General features: G+C 46.8%; 6 protein-coding genes across 6 annotated transcripts; 2 read left to right on the top strand and 4 right to left on the bottom strand.

Moving 5' to 3' along the window:
• Positions 1-1,200: 1,200 nt before the first annotated feature.
• Positions 1,201-2,212, top strand: EURHEDRAFT_408150 (uncharacterized protein). The gene is made up of 3 exons (XM_040780759.1): positions 1,201-1,273; positions 1,389-1,488; positions 1,543-2,212. Exons 1-3 carry the CDS (start codon positions 1,260-1,262, stop codon positions 2,089-2,091), a joined length of 663 nt encoding a protein of 220 aa, XP_040642617.1. The 5' UTR covers positions 1,201-1,259; the 3' UTR covers positions 2,092-2,212.
• Positions 2,213-2,672: 460 nt separating this feature from the next.
• EURHEDRAFT_408152 (anaphase promoting complex subunit DOC1) lies at positions 2,673-4,292 on the bottom strand. The gene has a single exon (XM_040780760.1). It carries the CDS (start codon positions 4,177-4,179, stop codon positions 2,809-2,811), a length of 1,371 nt encoding a protein of 456 aa, XP_040642618.1. The 5' UTR covers positions 4,180-4,292; the 3' UTR covers positions 2,673-2,808.
• A 121-nt stretch (positions 4,293-4,413) lies between these two features.
• EURHEDRAFT_527964 (phosphatidylserine decarboxylase 1) lies at positions 4,414-7,777 on the bottom strand (the record flags this gene model as incomplete). Its single annotated transcript, XM_040787037.1, has 2 exons — positions 4,414-6,183; positions 7,751-7,777. 2 exons carry the CDS (start codon positions 7,775-7,777, stop codon positions 4,657-4,659), a joined length of 1,554 nt encoding a protein of 517 aa, XP_040642619.1. The 3' UTR covers positions 4,414-4,656.
• A 1,372-nt stretch (positions 7,778-9,149) lies between these two features.
• EURHEDRAFT_408155 (phosphoglycerate mutase family protein) lies at positions 9,150-10,628 on the bottom strand. Its single transcript, XM_040780761.1, has 4 exons — positions 10,547-10,628; positions 10,127-10,455; positions 9,438-10,052; positions 9,150-9,383 (listed from the first exon to the last, which is right to left on the bottom strand). Exons 1-4 carry the CDS (start codon positions 10,580-10,582, stop codon positions 9,305-9,307), a joined length of 1,059 nt encoding a protein of 352 aa, XP_040642620.1. The 5' UTR covers positions 10,583-10,628; the 3' UTR covers positions 9,150-9,304.
• Positions 10,629-10,973: 345 nt separating this feature from the next.
• On the bottom strand, positions 10,974-11,621 carry EURHEDRAFT_447072 (40S ribosomal protein uS8; the record flags this gene model as incomplete). The annotated part of the gene is made up of 2 exons (XM_040783646.1): positions 10,974-11,233; positions 11,489-11,621. 2 exons carry the CDS (start codon positions 11,619-11,621, stop codon positions 10,974-10,976), a joined length of 393 nt encoding a protein of 130 aa, XP_040642621.1.
• Positions 11,622-14,467: 2,846 nt separating this feature from the next.
• EURHEDRAFT_408157 (uncharacterized protein) lies at positions 14,468-15,298 on the top strand. The gene is made up of 5 exons (XM_040780762.1): positions 14,468-14,529; positions 14,602-14,754; positions 14,805-14,869; positions 14,955-15,032; positions 15,101-15,298. Exons 2-5 carry the CDS (start codon positions 14,725-14,727, stop codon positions 15,219-15,221), a joined length of 294 nt encoding a protein of 97 aa, XP_040642622.1. The 5' UTR covers positions 14,468-14,529; positions 14,602-14,724; the 3' UTR covers positions 15,222-15,298.
• The last annotated feature ends 965 nt before the right edge of the window (positions 15,299-16,263 follow it).

A 16,263-nucleotide genomic window follows, 5' to 3' on the forward strand; every position in this document is an offset into this window, starting at 1 on the left:
TTAAAACTACAACTACCTGGATAGGAGCCATTGAGGTGGATGCTCCATTATCCTAGCTGAGCCTGCGGCAGCCCGCGGCCTTTATTCCACCAGACACCATCTGGTCTCTCACAAATGTTCTTATGTTATCGTCTGTCTCATCTTCTATGGTTGAACACAGCCTGCCGCCTTCTGAGAATACTATGAAAATGAACAAGCCCCTCATCGTCTGCGATCGGTATGTAATTTCCAATCTAAATATTTTCAGTGACTATTCCAATATTTGTACATCAGACGTATCAAAAATATAAATGACCAATATAATTCTTAGCGTTGCTATCCCAGCTGGATTATCAGGTGGTTGATTTCTTGCCTAGCCGAAGTCAAATCGACGGTTCGCGTTAGAAAGCAAACAAATGATGCAGCCCATCCTAACAGACAATATCTCCACTTTCCGAAAGTTCCGGGCGAATTGTCAAATACATATTTTAATCAGCTCAGTGGTTCGCAATGCTGGACTACCTGAAGTGTTGTGTCTGAAGAGAGTCAAGAGACCAAATGCGCGGCAATCCCTGCAAGATGTACAAATTACTCCATTGACAAGAATAATCAACATGAGGGTTAAAGAAAGGAGGAGAGCAATTATCGACAAGGCTAACAAGTCCGCTTCATGTGATAGCCAGCCAACGTAACCAGTTTGTCATAGGCAACTGATGCAGTCCAAAGAAGTCCTCTGTAACCTCTATTAGATTGATCTTGTAGGCTTTCAGGTAGACACTCAGATTCTTTGTGGGGCGCATAGTGGTTGTCGCATTCTCGAGTTGAGTCAAAGTCGATAAAAATGGCCTTTGAACTGCGAATGAGGAAGTTAAATTGATTTATGTCACCATGTTGGACCTCCAAGCAGTGCAGCTGAGACGTCTGTTGACAGGGCTTTACTACTGAGCCTCACTGAGCAACTCGGGCAATATTGTCTTCAAGTGCCAGAGCCGTATTGTGGCATCTTATCTTGTATTACATCGGTATTGATTATAAGCCTATATGACCCTTTCAAACTCAAGAACCAAAGTCATGATGCTACTGTATGACCTGTGTACTCCACGAACGCGACACCTTCACTTTACTTCGTCATTTATGCTTACTAATAAAGCTGCACCTCTAACTACTACCTCCGACCCCTACTACTCCTACTACTCCTACTACTCCTACTACTCCTACTACTCCTACTACTCCTACTACTCCTACTACTCCTACTACTCCTATCTCAGATTAAGCAGGATATGTTCTATAAGATGTCAGCCTCAGCCCAAATGCACCGCAGTTTGGCACAAACTAATTCAGATTTTGGTCCATCTTTAATCAATTTGGTATTATTGCTGTGCATTTCCTCTGACTATGCCTTGGTTTAGCGCCTTGCTCCGTTATTTGGGAAGGCGCAGAGAATCTGATGACTTGACTGCTTTCTCCGGCGAAATGCCTCCCTTCAAGACTAAATCAAAGACAAAGTTTGTAAGTACCAGAAACTAATTGACTAGCGCCGGTCTAATATCATGCTGCGAACAGACAACCTTTGTCAACCGCGACAATGAGGAAAACTTCATTGCTGAAAACTGCATTGTCATGGACACCAAGCGCATTGACGACCAGGGGGGTCATGGTTCTGATCAGAATACAAATGGGAAGACAAAGGGCATGCCCGCGTACAGTGAGAGTATGTCTGACCAAAGCACTCTCATCCGAAAGACTGATAGAGAGACTCAGGACCTTGAGCCCTCCTGTGGGTCCGATCAGGGTGCTGTCACCGAAAGATATACTGATATAGAGGCCTTCATGGCCAAAAACGATGGGATGGCTGCCTGTACACCATTTGTCAAAGATTCGACCGGTGAATGTATGGTCCATTTGATCCAAGTCACTACCATATGCCTTGACCGTTGTCAAATCACTGGAGTTGGATCCTATATACCGAATTCTGATAAAGATGAGATCGAGGTGCTTTTCAACTACAGACGCAAAGATTTTTGGGTGTATGTCCGGTATGGCTATGTTAAGGACCGAGATGACTTCAACTTAGTTGTACGGGGTGATATGGCTATGTGTGTGCCAAACTAGCTGCTTCCTTTTCCATTATTTCTCGTATTATGTATAAATGGAAAGCCATCATGCTCTTTTAACTTGGCCTTGACAACAATAGTGATATTCTGGGCCGTTAGAACCTCAGCTTGAAAATGTGGCATCCAACATCCATCCGTCTTGTATATTGGTATACTTCTGTCGGAGTTGCGGCTTAGTCAGGGTTGAAAGTACGTATCAAGCGTATATGGTCGAGGTCTCTGATTCTTGCAAAAGTGTGCTATCTAGGATCCTATATAAGACCGTTAACTACCTTATAGAGTATGCTAAGCGATTGTGCGGTTTCAAAAGCGGTAATAGCAGAGTAAATACGCTGCTTGCGCCATATGATATCAGCGAGGCAGCAATCAGGCATCAATTGGTATTGTTTGGTAAGGAACCTCTATATTCCGACAACTTCCTTCATATCACGTGAAACGCGTGATCTGATGAAAGTCGAGGTGGATCAATAGTTTGTCCGATTACCGAGGCCGACAGATCCCTCATATACGGACACACACACTCGTTTAGATAGCCAAGCACTCATTCTACCATCTACGGTGTCTATAGATATCATTGATGGTAGAATGAGTGCTTAGCCACATGTGCCACAGCTTTTGCATGAATGCGTCTGCATTTGCGTAAAAAGACAGACTAATTATACTACAATGATGGGTATCATATCAACCATCTGAACCTCTTCACAAGTATTGATAATCATCGAATAACAGGCTCTCCCATCCAATCTGGTTCTTCCAACCCAATTACCTTACTTCCATCATCCTCAGCATCACGTCCCTCGCCATCCTTGACACTCGACTGCCGTAAGCTCCGTCTCTTTGCACGTCCATTCGCAGAAGCAGAAGGGGCATTGCATGCCCGGCGACGGTCATCGTCCCGTGCATACACCTGAAACCCCCGTACGTGTGTATCTTTGCCATTTTGGTGGTTTTCCATTATTTTCATTTGAATGACCATTGCTTTCAGCACATTCCCTGCGTATGGGTCATCTTCATCGTCCTCATCAGCCGTCTCGTCGTTGTCGTCTTCGTAAGCGCCCTCGTCGTATTCCGGGTGTTCAGAGTCGGAGAATATATAATCGTAGTCCAGCTTTGCCTCAGAAGCAGCCTTTGCCTTTGATTTTCCTGATACGGAGGCACGTTTATCGTTCGTACGGGTAACACGCTTTCGTCTCTTCTTCCTAACCCAGCCGCCACTTCGACCTCCCACGTTTTCCAGTGGTATGTTCACCCAGCCACACGGCGTTTCTCCTTCCCAGGTTGCAAACTCAACGAGATCGTTACCGCCCATACCAGCCAGGAAGACCATTTTTGTGGGCGTGTAACTTTCGTCCATCTCAAAATCGAGGTACACGCGGATCCGGACAACAGCGACAAGTTTGAAGAAATGAAGACTCAGCGTATGCGGTTGAGGGCCGTCAGATTGCCAGTACTCCGTTGGGTTCGAGCTACGAAGAGCAGCGACACCACAGCCTGGTTTATGTGTCGTGACGGTCCACGAGGCTAGTGACGAGATCTCGCGGAGGTTAGGTGGGAGGGGTGTCGGGGATCTGTCTGAACAATCGGTGTCAGAATCACCATTTAAAACCGAAGGAGTATGTTGGCGCAAACCTCGTTCCTGCATTAGCTCATCCTCCTCCTCCTCCTCCTCCTCCTCCCCACCTTCCATCTCCTCATCGAACATTCCTGCGGCCTCTTCATCCGACAGAGTAACCTCATTCCCCTCCGCGTCAATGGTAATCCGTCTCGGATCTTCCTGCGCAAATGTATCGTTCAACCCATCATCCGATTCCTCGTCATCCTCATCCATCATCTGTGGACGCTGTCGACCACCTCGACTAAAGAGGCCGAAAATGGCTGCTTGTGTCGCAGCTGCTGGGTGCATAGATTCCACGCTCTGAACGGGGCCCGATGAGGGATGTATCTGTGGTGTGGCATGCGACGGAGGGGTATGGAATTGTGGTTGGGGGACTGCATGGCCGGGTCGTGGTCTGCTTGGTTGTCGATGTCGGTGCGGAGAGTCTGGAGTTGGAGCGGCGGGTCTTCGGAGGTTTGGTTGGGGTGGCATTGCGTTGAATTCTGATTATTTGGTGCTGTAATAATAGTATAGCATTGTAGGATTATGAATTTCAATTTAGTTGAAGGGAGAAACTCTGGACGGAGTGCGATGTGCTTTGTTTACTCCAGCACCTTTAGATTTCCGGAAGGTGAAGCTCCAAGGAATCTCGCGACAAACTCCGCATCGGCCAATCACGTGCGATATCTACGATAACCATTTCAAATGCAATGTAAAGAAACAAAACCAGGATTTTAATAGACTCTATTGAAGTGAAGGAAAGTGCTAGTCTATCCAACAAATATACGCGAAGATAATGGTATACTACAAAACCAAATGCAACAAGATCCACACACCGTAACTCCTGGGCAGCAAGATGTTAAAACGAAGAACGAAGAGCGCGCGTCAGTATGGTGGAGATATGTTGAACATCTCCCTCTGCCCAGGGGAGAAGGGAAGGGGAACGAATATTTTTAATAAGAAATTCGTTCACTCATCAACGTCCACATATCCCAACTTCTGGCCAACCTTGATCGTTTGGCCCTTTTCAATGCACCAATTAAATCCATCTTGTCGTTCGCCTTCTTTCCAGCCGGCGTCGAAGGACAGCCGGCGACCCACGGGAGCTTCAAAAACAAGAACAATGGAGCTACCCAGTTGGAACCCGCCCATTTCCTCTCCTCGCTTGAGGGGATGCCCAGCAAGCGTTCTGCTCGCATGGCGGTAGGTGGCTTCGACAAAACCAGGAAACTGTTCGCCCCGTCTGGCTGCAAGAGCAGCGGCCAGGTCGGCTGCGGTATCAGTGGTGAGGCTGTTGGTGCGTAACTCGGCGTCAAAGTTAACCTTGATGGAGCCCACATTAGTGGCACCCACCGGAGTATAGCTGAAGAATCCCCAGCGCCAGCGACCTAGGAAAGCGACTCGCTCATTAAGGGTAAAGAGACCAGGAAGGTGGCGTTGCAAGTAAGGGGATACCGAATAGAGTTCTCCCGCGAAGTGACGACGACTCTCAACCACCCATGGAACGGGAGAGTGGAAGCGGTGGTAGTCACCGGGCGCAAGGTAGATGACCACATAAAACAGGGCGTTGTTTGAAGTAGGCTTGGGAGAATACCACGAAGAACCATCGCCGAGTGCCAGGTCAGCTTTAACCTGGGCCTCGGAAGTGGGCTTGGACGATGTGGACGCATCCAAGGATGCGGTCCGTTTATTGGCCCCTCCTTGGTCACCTGCCAGAAGGGTAGGAAGCGTGTAGGAGATACCATTGACTCTTGCAAATTCCTCGTGGGAAGCCATATCAGCTGTGTCTTTCGGGGAGGGTTCCGACTGGTGGTCGGTGAACTTCTTCGAATGGTCAGCGTGCGATGGAGTGGCCGCACCCAAGAGTGCATCCAAACTGTATGTGACACCCTTAACCTGCTCAACCTCACCACGCTCAATCAAACCGTACTGTAAAATGCGGCCGTCAGACGGGGCAAGAATAGCCCGAGGGTCAGGGTCGAGAGGTCGACACCCAGGCTTCAATTTGCGATAGAAGAAAGCAGCCAAGTTCGGATACGTCCGAAGATCCGGCTCCGCAACCTCGTCCAAATTGACACCGAACGCCCATGAGTAGAGCTTGAATCCTGGAGCACGAAGCCAAAAAGGGAGCTCCAGCTCATTGAAACGACCCCATAACCGAGAGATGGCCTTCAATGGCAGTGTCGACATGATTTGAACCTGCCATGGACCACTAGGCCTGATCCTAGGGCGGGGTGGAGGCTTCCCAAATTCCCATGCTTCCCCAGACTCTTCTCGTTCAATCCGTAACCGTTCCGTCCGTTGTGATTTGTAGAATTGAAGCAGCCCTAGAAGACCGATACCCAATCCGACGGGAATCGGATACCATTCCACCTTGGTTTTCCGTAATGCTGACCGGAGACGAGACCCGAAACCGCGATTGGCCGATTCGTTGTAGTTGTGGCTTTCGTGGTGATAATGGCGGTATTGCCGCCAATTCTTAGACGAGGATGAGTACTGTTTTGTGCCTTGCCGGCGTTGGCCAGTGGCCCTGAAAGTGACGATGTCCATCACCGCAGTCCTACCCTCATGGGGGAATGTAGCAAAGAGCGCTCTAGCAGACTTTTGACGACAGATCGTAGAGCAAGGGATTAGGCACACGGCCATTACACTGTCTTACACGGAGGACGCCATCCCTGACGGGGCGGACAAGGGCTGACAAGGGTACTGACTGGCTTGAGGAGGTATCATTCTTCCGTCTCAACGAAGTCGAAAAGCGGAGATGTCACGAGACAGGAACGTCACGGTCTTCACCGCCCGGCAATTCGGAGATGGAGAAGGTGTCGGGCCGATTCATGCGTATTCCGTGGATGGCGGTGGTCAATTTAGAGGGGAAGAAGAGGAAAGAAGAAAACAAAAGAAACAGTAGTGAATGTGGACTGTGGACTGTGGACTGTGTTGTTGCATACTGACATATATAGAACAAGTGCAATTCGCCGCGTCGTGGTGTGGTGAACGAATCTTGGGTGGTCAGCGACAGGGGACATGGTCACTTGTCCTCATCTCTCAATCTGTCTCCAATTTGTCTCCTCATTCAACCTCCCTCTTTTCTATCTACACGATAGCTCCCAGGATAGAGCTCAATCTGTACTATATTGTCATTCCTTCGCTTAGTCTGCCTTTTGGAAAGCCCAAAGATACTCATACTAGTGGCCACCACTTGCCCATGGTGACGCATATTGTTATTATTATGAACCTGTGATTGCAATTGCTCTCCATTCAACTCGTTATAGATCAACTTCAACTTCTAAAATGGCTTCCAGTGCGTTTGCAGAAGGGACGCCTCCACCATCAGAGGAATCTGGGAGCGCTCCGGCCAATATTGCCCTTCATGTCCTCAGCCCTTCGTTGCCTCCTCCCAGTCGCTTTACCCTCAGCGATATACCTCGATCGACGACAGTGACCGACTTGAAGACTCGTATTTCGCAATCGATACAGAGTCAGCCACCCCCAGGGAGTCAGCGCTTGATTTTTCGGGGAAAGCCTCTCATGAATCAAAATGAGACGTTACAGACTATCCTTGAACCGCCAGACGTGAGTAGCTCTTCGGATATCGTTGATTGGATCATTGCATGCTGATTTTATTTGAATGTGATTTCAGGAATCGGAATACTCAATACATCTGGTCCTTCCTCCCGCTCCTGCACCCTCTGCTCCTTCCTCTGCGGACTCGCTATCGGCCGCGCCTGCCTCAACCCAAGAGGCAAACCCCATCAATTCTATGCCCAATCTCTTCGCGACCAATGCCACTCGAATTGTTGCACCGGATCCTCCTCATGCTCAAGGAATCAGATTTCGAGGGAATGCGCCAACTCTCCCTAGAGCAAATGATGCGGATTTGGCACAGTTGAGGCCTACAATTGAGGCGATCCGCCGGCAGGTAGAACAGTTAGAAAGAAACGGAAACCAGCAGGCACGACCAGTGTCGCAGGCAACCGCGACCAACCCGTTTGGTTCTCACGTGCATTCACCATCTTTTCCTCAGCAGGCTGCCTGGCAGCGAATGTCTCACGGCTTCTCAAACCCGTCGATTTCCGCTATACCGCAGCATCCTTCATCAATTACCACCACTACCTCTTCGTTACAATTCAACATGCCATCAACTATGCCTTCGACCACATCGTCAACTGCGAGATCGTCAGTCGCGGAAAGTGACCTTACGGACTTTACCGATAACCAGCAACTCCAGCTGCAGATTTTACGCCATCAGATCGCACTAGGCGAGGACCAGCTTAGCCGAGGGATCGCACCTCCGTTTGACCATATCGTACGGTTACGTACCCAATTATTCCAGATCCTTGATGATCAGTATCGCAATCCACTTGCTCGACGTGATGGATCTGTGGAGTCGTTGCTCACCCGCGTCTCTAACATGTACAACCGAGCGGACCAGCTCCGTATCCTGCAAGCGCGATCGACCATCAGTTTGCAAAATAATCTTGGAAGTTCTATCATAAACTCCGATCCCTCGACAGCACCTCTATACCTACTTTCCTCACCAGATGGCCACCAAAGCCTTATAACCTCACCAGGTGGAACGGGGACAATCCAGGCAGCTCTCCGCGCAGCACATATGCCTACAACAACTTCACCTACCCATACTACTGGACCAGTACCCGAAGCGCACGCGCAGCCAAATCCGGCTGTTATGGAGAACGTTGTCCGTCAAGCTGTCCTTAACCACCAACTCCACAACCAAGATCACCAATTTGGACTTGCCCGTACCATTCGGCGAATGTGGCTGTTCATCCGGTTATACTTCTTCTGCTATATGTTTAGCGAACCTGGTACTTGGACGCGAATCTTATTTGTCTGTTTAGCTGCCATGGTTTCGCTGTTGTCAGATACGGGGATTCCGCAGCAGTTGCATAGCATTTTTGTCGCCCCTGTTCAACGCCATATGGAAGGAGTGATCCAGATCCCCCGACTTCGACGATCTTCTACCAGTCAGAACACCGCGGACTCTGCAAGACAATCTACCAGAGACAACCACCGCGAAGCTCAACCTACCGGGCTGCGACACAACGTCAGACGAGCAGAACGCTCTCTTCTGTTTTTCATGGCTAGTTTGATCCCCGGCGTCAGCGAGCGATATGTCGAGGTCAACAACGCAGTCGAGGCGGAAAATGCTCAACGTGAACGTGAAGAGGAGGATAACCGTCGTCGACAGGAAGAAGCCGACCAGGCTGGTGCGGGTGCTGACAATACGGATCAAGAGACGGCCACTCCTCATGCTCATCCGGAAAGAACCGTGAGTAATGCGAATGAATGATACACTGCGATATCCCGTGGAGAAAGATAGATAAGTAGAATATGGAGTTTTTTTTTTTTTTTTTTTTTTTTTTTTTTTTTTTTTTTTTTTTTCTCTTAAATTTTTTCTTCTTAAGCCTTTTTTGTTCTCAGCATTAGCGTGTTGTCGTTTTCTTATACTCGTTTGTGTCTTAGCGTTGCGGCATAGGGAATGAATATTTCGATCTCATAAAATGAATATGGTAATATATCCATTGTAGATACATACATACGTCCCAATCTATTTTACTATACTGGTTGTGATGCCCTGTACATGTCAATGAGGCTATCATAACTTCGTAGCAGGCATTCCATCCGAGACGAGCATCCCAGGCGCAGGATCGAACGACTCGTCACCATTGAAATGCCTACGCAAGTCAGCATAAATCATTCAACCAACCAACAAGGAACGATAAACTCACCATCCCCTCTCAGCACCACCACTCAAAAAACTACAATCCCCATTCCCAACACAATCCCATCCACCCGCAATCCCCCTTCCTCCCTCCCACTCTGGAACCCTCCTCATCCGAGGCCTCAGCGTCTCTGTCCCAGGCGCCACCAACTTTTTGGTCGCCCGCTCATCATCTTCGTCAACATGTTCCGTAGCATCAAAAGCCCCAGTTAATGGAACACCAGGACCCCTTCGCTTAAACGTACTCAGTCCCGCCGTGAATACCTTAAAATCCTCCTCCCCGCTATCATCAGGCATGTTTCCCGTTAATACCCGTCCCATTGCAATCAGCGATGCTGCATGAGAGCATATCAGGACTGCTTTACTTGTTCTTTCGCTTTCGGGTTGGGATTTTTCGTCGATTGAGATATGGCGGTCTAAGTCTGCGATTATGGCGGTCAGGGCTAGGGCGAGGCGGTTGTGCAGTTGGGTGATTGTCTCGCCGCGGGTGGAGGGGATGAGGACGGGTTTGTAGGTTGCGCCGTTTATGTTTTCGTACAGGAGTTTTGGGAAGTGTCTTGAGAGGACGCTGGGGGACTCGGGGCTGGGATGGTGGAACCAGGATGTTGGACCAAACCATTCGCTGTTCTTGTTAGGTACATCCTTTAAGCTTCATAGCGAATGTAAACTACGGGTATGGAGTATAACTGTACTCACCCAACTCCATTCTCAACTTTCACACGCAACAGCCCATCCTTCCAATCATCCGCTACCTTCCCGTCCACTCGCTCCGGTTCCGGCAGCACTTGTAAGTCCCGCAACTTCTCCACAGTCGGCTTTATCGTCTGCAAGCATCGATAGTACGGGCTCGAGTAGATTCGGAAAGGCTTCGGGTTGAATCCCGGGCTGGAGATGTGCGCGGCGAGTTCGTGCGATTGCTGCACGCCATGGGAGGTTAGGATTGGGTCTGCTGGGTTATCGGTTGGGGTTGGGAATTGGGAGCGGTATTCGCCGGTTTTGGGGTCGACGGTGAAGGTCAGACGGTGCTGTTGTTGGTGTTAGTACTGCATTTAGCGTTGAATTGATGGATGGATCGATGAGGGGGGTTCGGGGACGAGGGATGGGATATATACCTACGCCATGACGAGTTAGATATATTGTGTCCAGCGGCATTTTGACTCTGGATAGGGATTATACAGCAATTGAAGGGCGAAATAGAAGTACCCTCGGGGTTGGAGACTTGGGGTGTGTTCAGATGAGCCCAAACTGCGGAGTCGGCACGGCAGAATGCAGGCGGTGACGATGAGCCGAGGTTGATATTGGAGAAAGATGAGTCTAAGAACAGTTTACAGAATGGAGTAGTGCTACAGCGAAGAAAAGCGATTGCTTGAATAATCGGAACGTCCGACTGACTTTATATTGACTCGGCAACTATCTATAGCGCATCTGCCAGGGTATATCCTCAAATGTCCGCCACGAATTTTACCTCGAGCGTCCTCATCGGTATGATAGTCACCCTAGCACATCCCGATTCATCACAAGACACAACTTTTGTTGGTTTCGTCTAGTAGAAGAAGCCGAGGAGCTTACCAGCAACGTGCTTGCGGCGGGCCTCCTCGTGGTCCATGATACCAGCAGATGTGGTCAGGACGAGGAAACCGAACTGACGAGAGGGCAGGAGCTGGGTGGTCCAGGTTTCGAGGTCACGGAGCTGAACGGGGTAGCGGGGGTTGATGACACCACACTTGTTGAGACGGCCGTTCAGCTGGATGACGATCTTGCCGGAGCGGTGGTCGTCAACCTCCTCGAACTCGCCAATGTAGCCTGAAAGAATGTCAGCAAGAATGTCGCGAAGACTTAAAAGTTAACCAAACACAGAAAACACGAATGCAGTTTCGGAAACTTGTAAGGCCTCCGCCATGTGTAAACACAGTCCTCAATATATCGGACACTTAAAAGACAAACGTCGTGGATTGATTGAAACGTTCATCCAGTTATCAGTCCGAATTCTCCTCCCTCCTCCATTTTCACAAGTTTCCGAAACATCATATCCATGTCTGTGTAAAAAGATAAACGTACCGTGCTTCTGCATGACGTGCAGGAACTTGATGATGACCTTAGAAGAAGGGCGGATGAGCACCTGACGGCGACCCGCCTTCTCGGCGTTGTTCATGGCGTTGAGCGCATCGTTGAGGACGGAGGTGCGGACCATTTTGGCGGTATTGAGGAATCGAGATTCTCAAATCGTTCAAAGAAATGGAAATGAGGTATCTGAGAGCAAAAAAAGGTAACGAAAAATTTCCCCTAGTGATACTCCACTACCTATTACCGGTAGTGGGTATGGGAAAAATTCGAAACCGAAAAAAAAGTCAGCCACCAGTAGTCTTCGAGCGCAAAGAGTGCCCCCACTCCAAAGAAAAAATTTTTCTTCAATCAAGGGTTCTTCAGCCCGGGCTGTGATGAGAGAAGCGTATCATTTTGCGACTTGCGTCCTTGACAAAGGTCCAAAACGATTGCTCCTCTCAGACTAGCTGAGAGGCTGTAGAATGGGAGAATAACAACAATAATACATACCTCGAGGGATGTCGATTGACGATGCGTGGAGTGTCCGAGCTGAAAGGGAAGAAATCCGGCGAGGAGAAAAGAGAAAAATATGGATCAAATTGGACCCGCGCCGATCGCTAGTGTGCGTTCCTAGGGTTTACCGAGTGTACCCTTATCAGTCACGTGCTGATAGTATATAATCGCCTCAGACAGGAACATCCACCATTGCCCTAGGCAGATAGATGTATGGAAAGAACAGTCATAATATAAGGACATTAATATGTCAGCCTCCCACCATAGTCCAGTGAGCTGTATAATGTGTCAGTAGTCTATTCGTGTAGTCGGAGGGACTTACCAATGTCCCAGGCCTATTTTCAAAGCCGGGATGGGGGAGTGGAGATCTGATCTAGTATGATAGATTCAGTAGAAGTGTATCAGAGTAATAAAACAGAATAGAACCACAGTGAGAACGATACTGTAAGGCCAAGCTATGAATTATTCAAAAAAAGAATAAAGAGAAGAAAAGACGAAATGCAGCAAAGCAACGAAGGCAGCAGGCAGAACTCAAATCGAGGCAATAAGACATAAGCGACACTCCCAAATTCCAAAACGAACAAGAACGTAGAAAATGAAAGGTAGATTCAACTGATACTTAGCTATTGGCTTCTATTATCGCTGCAATATATAAGATAGCAATATAATGCAATGGCCTGTCCGGTGCGTATTACGGTTCGTGTAGTTTGGAGACTTACCGGTGAGGTACAGGCCCACCACTACCATATTTTCAAGGCTGGGTCATGAAAGCAGAATATTGAAATGTAAAGTGAAGGTAGAGGAGAAAGTGCAAAGTAAAAAGAAGAATCAAACGAAGAATGGAGAAATGAAGACGAAAAGAGGGAAAGAAGATCAGTTGAAGATAAAGAGGGAGAAAAGGAGAAGAATATGAAATAAAATAATTACGAAGAGAGAAAATTAAATAAAGAAAAGCAGAATAGACGGAGAAGAATAGACGAAAGGAAGAAAGATGAGAAAGGAAGAGGAAGAGAGAACGGCATATATAGGTGATGGTGAAAGGCAGCAGTGAGTGCGAATGCAGCCATAGAATGGACTATAACAGACCCTTCTCAGTCTATTATGGAAAACAATCATCAAGGATTGAGGAGAAACTGTGGATAGCACTATGGTATTATTCTAGAACGTACAGTTTACTGCTCCGAAGTGCGGTAAATAATAGCCCTATCCTCATCATTCCCCTTGGACATAGAACGGAATACCATTAGCAGCTTTACCACCTCCAGCTCGAGATAATTCGGTGCTTTTCAAAATATTCTTATTAACATATTCCTAAAGCAGACAGCCAAAGCGAAGGCTCAGAAGCATGTACAAAATATTATGAATAGGTGGGTATTTCAGATCCGGCACAGAATTTATAACAACGCTAAAACTCAATGCATCGAGCTCACTAAGCTTGGCCTTAGATCTGCTAAGCTTTTTGGTCGTTTATAAATTCGTACGTTATTAACACATGGTTGGTTCGAAAAGAAACAGTACATATCATGGATTTCATGAGCATATTCTTCGTAAGCTTCTTCGCTCAGGTACTCGATGGTCAGTTTCTGTAAGATAATATAATCATTTAGATGTTCCAATTTTAATCAAGCTGGAAGGGTGAAAAGGAAGCTCAATGAACAATTTGATAACGGATTTTGCGAGAGATTGATTCCTTTCGACAAACAGAATTCAAATTGTGGGCAATAAGATACGGAGTAATCGAGAACAGATTCATTATTTCCGGAAATTTAGAAAAGTTGTACTGCTCATTTATACTTTTCAGATTAATGAAAGACTAAACTGAGGGTATATATTTCCTTCCAGTCCGGTTGACAATGGGTATGCATACAGGCGTTGGTCCTGCATGATGATTGCATAACATATACTCAGCTGCAGAGGTGCTATTTCCCTGCTTGCCATGCCTTGCGAGGTCTTTACCAAATGCCGCAGATCTATGCATCTTTTGGCCTTCTACCGATTGTGGTAGTAGCTAATTCAACCAAGTCCGTATAAGTATGAAATTCAGACATTAATACTTTTCCTGCGTCCCCACTACAAATCAAAGATCAAAGTGTGAAAAAGAAAAGGAAGGAGAGCGAAAGATAATACTGGTGTGGTCAGATTCGCGCATGAAAGAAAGCAAAGAAAGGCCGAGAAGGTCAAGTCTAGAAAATAAGATATGAAAAACCGTCCGCTTGACACAGAATCTATGATGGTTTTAATAAAGAAGTCTTTCAGTGGTACCAATTCCCTGGGCTTTGTTGTACAGCTTTATATGCTAAGGACATGGTAGCATTGGCCTGACCTGATGTGCATATCTATATTCCCCCAGGATGGAGCGATCTCCTGATCCTGGCCTACCCTTGCACCCACATTCTATTTTACCTATCAGTCCTAGTTATAAATATTCTCGTCTTAATGTGCAGTAGAGAAAAGATAGTAATAAAGCCCAATTTTCTAAGAGTTATATGCTACCTTTATATTCACTGGATGCATACATTGACTTGCTTGACATTAACTACAATGCATGTAAGCACCTCCAGCATATGGTACATAACGGCCACATATTTCCCTTATTGAGACTAAAACAAGGCAATGCAGGGAAAGTCCCTGGGCATGTAGATAGCAAGCTATCTTTTCGGCATCAATAAATTGACGAGCAATCAATCACGTATATCCTTTCACATAATTCCCAAGATCTCTCGGTCTACGAGAACACAATGGAGGACTACAAAGACTATGAAAAATTCGTTCGTTTATCTATATTGAAATCCTAAATCAGCTCTATTAATACATCTAGGACCTCACAATCGTGTACGAAAGCTTCGAAGTCTTAGACAAATATTCCAAGGACATTGAGAAAATGTATGTACTGTCTACTTTGCCTTCTCGTCCCTCTTTGACCGCCTACCTGCCTATGTCTTAATGTAAGTCTAATTCCGATGACCAGAGTCGCAACCAAGTACAGCGAACTAGGGGCTAGAAACTTTTACTTCTATCCAATAGGTGTTCTAGTTCAGTGTGTTGAGTATGTTTGGCGTTCTGCCTCAAAGTGTTTTCTTTTATTCCATTATACAAAAGACTAATAAAAACCAGATTTGAGGCAATTGAGAGGGATCTGGAAGTCATGGATCTGGGAGATGGCATTTCTACCACCATTGGGAGATTTTCAAATTGGCTTCCAGAGGTAGCGGTTGAAAGAGATGATGAATGGTAACATGGTAGGCTTAGTATTCAGTTTGATGATGTAAAATTAGCATTGATTACCACGAGACCTTGTACATAATAATGCGCAATAGCCCTATAATCCATGTATTCTACATCAACTAACGAGAATAACAATATCAAAAAAAGAACTCGAACTTTACGCTACGTAGCCGTCTTTATAAGCTAAATTACGTGATCGAAACCGAATTGAAGTAGTAAAGTGTGAACTGTTTGTTAAATGTGCTGCTCCGGGCACTTCGAACTCTAGGGCGCTGACTAGTCCGGATAACGTCTTGGCCGGATTTTTTTTTCCCGCATGTTTGTCCTTATATAATTGCTGCTCTTGCTCTCTATAGTACGTCTAATTGGATACCTGGTGAAGACCAGTAAGAGTGGTCATTTAGTCAACCACCATCGAAGCTACGTTACAATGAATTAATTGCCATCCAAGGATAAGTGTAGCCCAGGGCTAAGCAAGCACATATACGCGCCAGTACAGGCGAGCGAATATGCTTACTGTTAAACAATTATCCCTTGATGTAGTTTGGCTTGATATGTTATTAGGCCGTCATTACCAATAACAACTGGTGGTTAGCAAACAGCGCCTATAGCTCCCCACACACGATAATTGGATGTATGCATCTCTCTATAGTCCAAGTAAACTGGTTAGAAGGTATATAGGACGCCTACATGGTACAATATACAGCCGCTTTAGTGTGTCCTCACCGGAATCGAAATTCTATTGAGGTACATAAATATAGTGTCTAGCATCATCCAGTCAACGTTTTCCTCAACGCAGGTCCCAATTGGCTCATATCGTTCCGCCAGCTCATCCTCAATTTGCTTTTGAAGGTCCGGATCTTGCGTAATTGCATATCTCTCCCTTAAAGGTTTCCACCACCCATCCACAAATTTCACATAGCCCCATCGCTCCTGCCCCGGTAGCCCCCGAGACCTCTCTAGATTATAAAAAAATGCTGCGTAGCACGTCTCCATCCATCTGGATAAAGTATTGATATCTTGGAGGAGGCGCCATATCCGGATCGAACTTC

Source organism: Aspergillus ruber (genome assembly GCF_000600275.1).
Source record: "Aspergillus ruber CBS 135680 unplaced genomic scaffold scaffold00002, whole genome shotgun sequence".
Taxonomy (NCBI): domain Eukaryota; kingdom Fungi; phylum Ascomycota; class Eurotiomycetes; order Eurotiales; family Aspergillaceae; genus Aspergillus; species Aspergillus ruber.

What these genes read in the sequence shown, in the direction of transcription:
- EURHEDRAFT_408150 (XM_040780759.1), top strand. An exon ending in CTAAATCAAAGACAAAGTTT is followed by an intron (nt 1,489 to 1,542) that starts GTAAGTACCAGA and finishes TGCTGCGAACAG; the next exon opens with ACAACCTTTGTCAACCGCGA.
- EURHEDRAFT_408152 (XM_040780760.1), bottom strand. Translation starts at nt 4,179, where the DNA reads ATGCCACCCCAACCAAACCTCCGAAGACCCGCCGCTCCAACTCCAGAC.
- EURHEDRAFT_408155 (XM_040780761.1), bottom strand. Translation starts at nt 10,582, where the DNA reads ATGCCGCTGGACACAATATATCTAACTCGTCATGGC. An exon ending in TATATCTAACTCGTCATGGC is followed by an intron (nt 10,456 to 10,546) that starts GTAGGTATATAT and finishes CACCAACAACAG; the next exon opens with CACCGTCTGACCTTCACCGT. An exon ending in AAAGTTGAGAATGGAGTTGG is followed by an intron (nt 10,053 to 10,126) that starts GTGAGTACAGTT and finishes TAACAAGAACAG; the next exon opens with CGAATGGTTTGGTCCAACAT.
- EURHEDRAFT_408157 (XM_040780762.1), top strand. Translation starts at nt 14,725, where the DNA reads ATGGAGGACTACAAAGACTATGAAAAATTC. An exon ending in ACAAAGACTATGAAAAATTC is followed by an intron (nt 14,755 to 14,804) that starts GTTCGTTTATCT and finishes TAATACATCTAG; the next exon opens with GACCTCACAATCGTGTACGA. An exon ending in GTTCTAGTTCAGTGTGTTGA is followed by an intron (nt 15,033 to 15,100) that starts GTATGTTTGGCG and finishes AATAAAAACCAG; the next exon opens with ATTTGAGGCAATTGAGAGGG.